At 36.8% G+C, this 1,072-nt stretch overlaps 1 protein-coding gene across 1 annotated transcript; it reads left to right on the top strand.

Moving 5' to 3' along the window:
• Positions 1-458: 458 nt before the first annotated feature.
• LOC117112458 lies at positions 459-998 on the top strand (the record flags this gene model as incomplete). The annotated part of the gene is made up of 1 exon (XM_033255547.1): positions 459-998. A coding segment is annotated over exon 1 (540 nt), but the record flags the coding sequence as incomplete, so codon positions are not given.
• Between the last annotated feature and the right edge of the window lie 74 nt (positions 999-1,072).

Here is a 1,072-nt window from a genome sequence, read left to right as displayed (position 1 = left end):
CAACCTAAATAGTGTTGCAGAAGCCCGAACAGTTGAAAAGGAATTTGCCTTAGCAAAGAAATTTTCAGTCATGAAGACATCAAATAAATTAAGAATTCAGAACAACAAACTTAAAGAACACTTTCAAACCCATTTTGGTGAACGTCCAGATCAGTTGGCTGTTCCAGATGAGATACAACACCCAGAAAGATATCACTACCTTATAGATGATAATTATAAGATCGATGAAAGTGAACCAACTAGACAGGAAATCAAGAATGTGATTAAATCTTTTAAGAATGGAAAAAGTGGAGGAACAGACAAGGTCAAAACAGAAATACTGAAGTACAACTCAAGTGAAAATCTCGTTGAGTTTCTGTTTGCACTGATGTCTCTTATATGGACCACACTCAAAGTTCCTACACAATGGCTTGGTAGCAGAATAACTTATATAACAGAATATATATAAGAAAGGTAATATGAATGAAGCAAAGAACTATAGGGGTATCTCTATTGGAGCAAATTTGAGTAGAATTCTATCGAAGATAATAACAGAGCGCCTTAAAGGTGCGTACGAGAAGATCCTCAATGAAAATCAGTATGGCTTTCGTGCTAATCGATCAACAGCTGATGCCATTTTTATTACCAACAATGTAATACAAAAACATGATGGAACACTTGTAGTAACATACGTTGATTTGACAGCTGCTTATGACCATATCCCACGTGATCTACTCATCAGGGTTTTATTGATTAGAACAGGAGCCAAACACATTGCTGACCTAATAAAAGCCATGTATGAAGGAACAATTGCATGTATTGCCGGAATGAAAACGTTCTTTGATGTGTTGGTTGGATGTCGACAAGGAGGACAAGAATCTCCCTGCCTGTTCAACTTGTATTTTGACTATGTTTTGAGAATTGCTGAAAACGAAATCGATGACGCTCTACCAGATGGATGGGGTATAAAATTTGATTTTAGAATACCAAATGAATGTACAAGTAGAGAACAGAAGAGAGTTAGTGGGAAGTCGATTGGAAAACAGGCTGTCAAATGGATTGCATACGCTGATGATGTTGTTGTCTTCTCCAA

Source organism: Anneissia japonica, unplaced genomic scaffold (assembly GCF_011630105.1).
Source record: "Anneissia japonica isolate Jap-2015-1 unplaced genomic scaffold, ASM1163010v1 scaffold187329_len1045_cov140, whole genome shotgun sequence".
Classification (NCBI taxonomy): domain Eukaryota; kingdom Metazoa; phylum Echinodermata; class Crinoidea; order Comatulida; family Comatulidae; genus Anneissia; species Anneissia japonica.
This window is presented reverse-complemented; position numbering and strand designations above follow the sequence as displayed.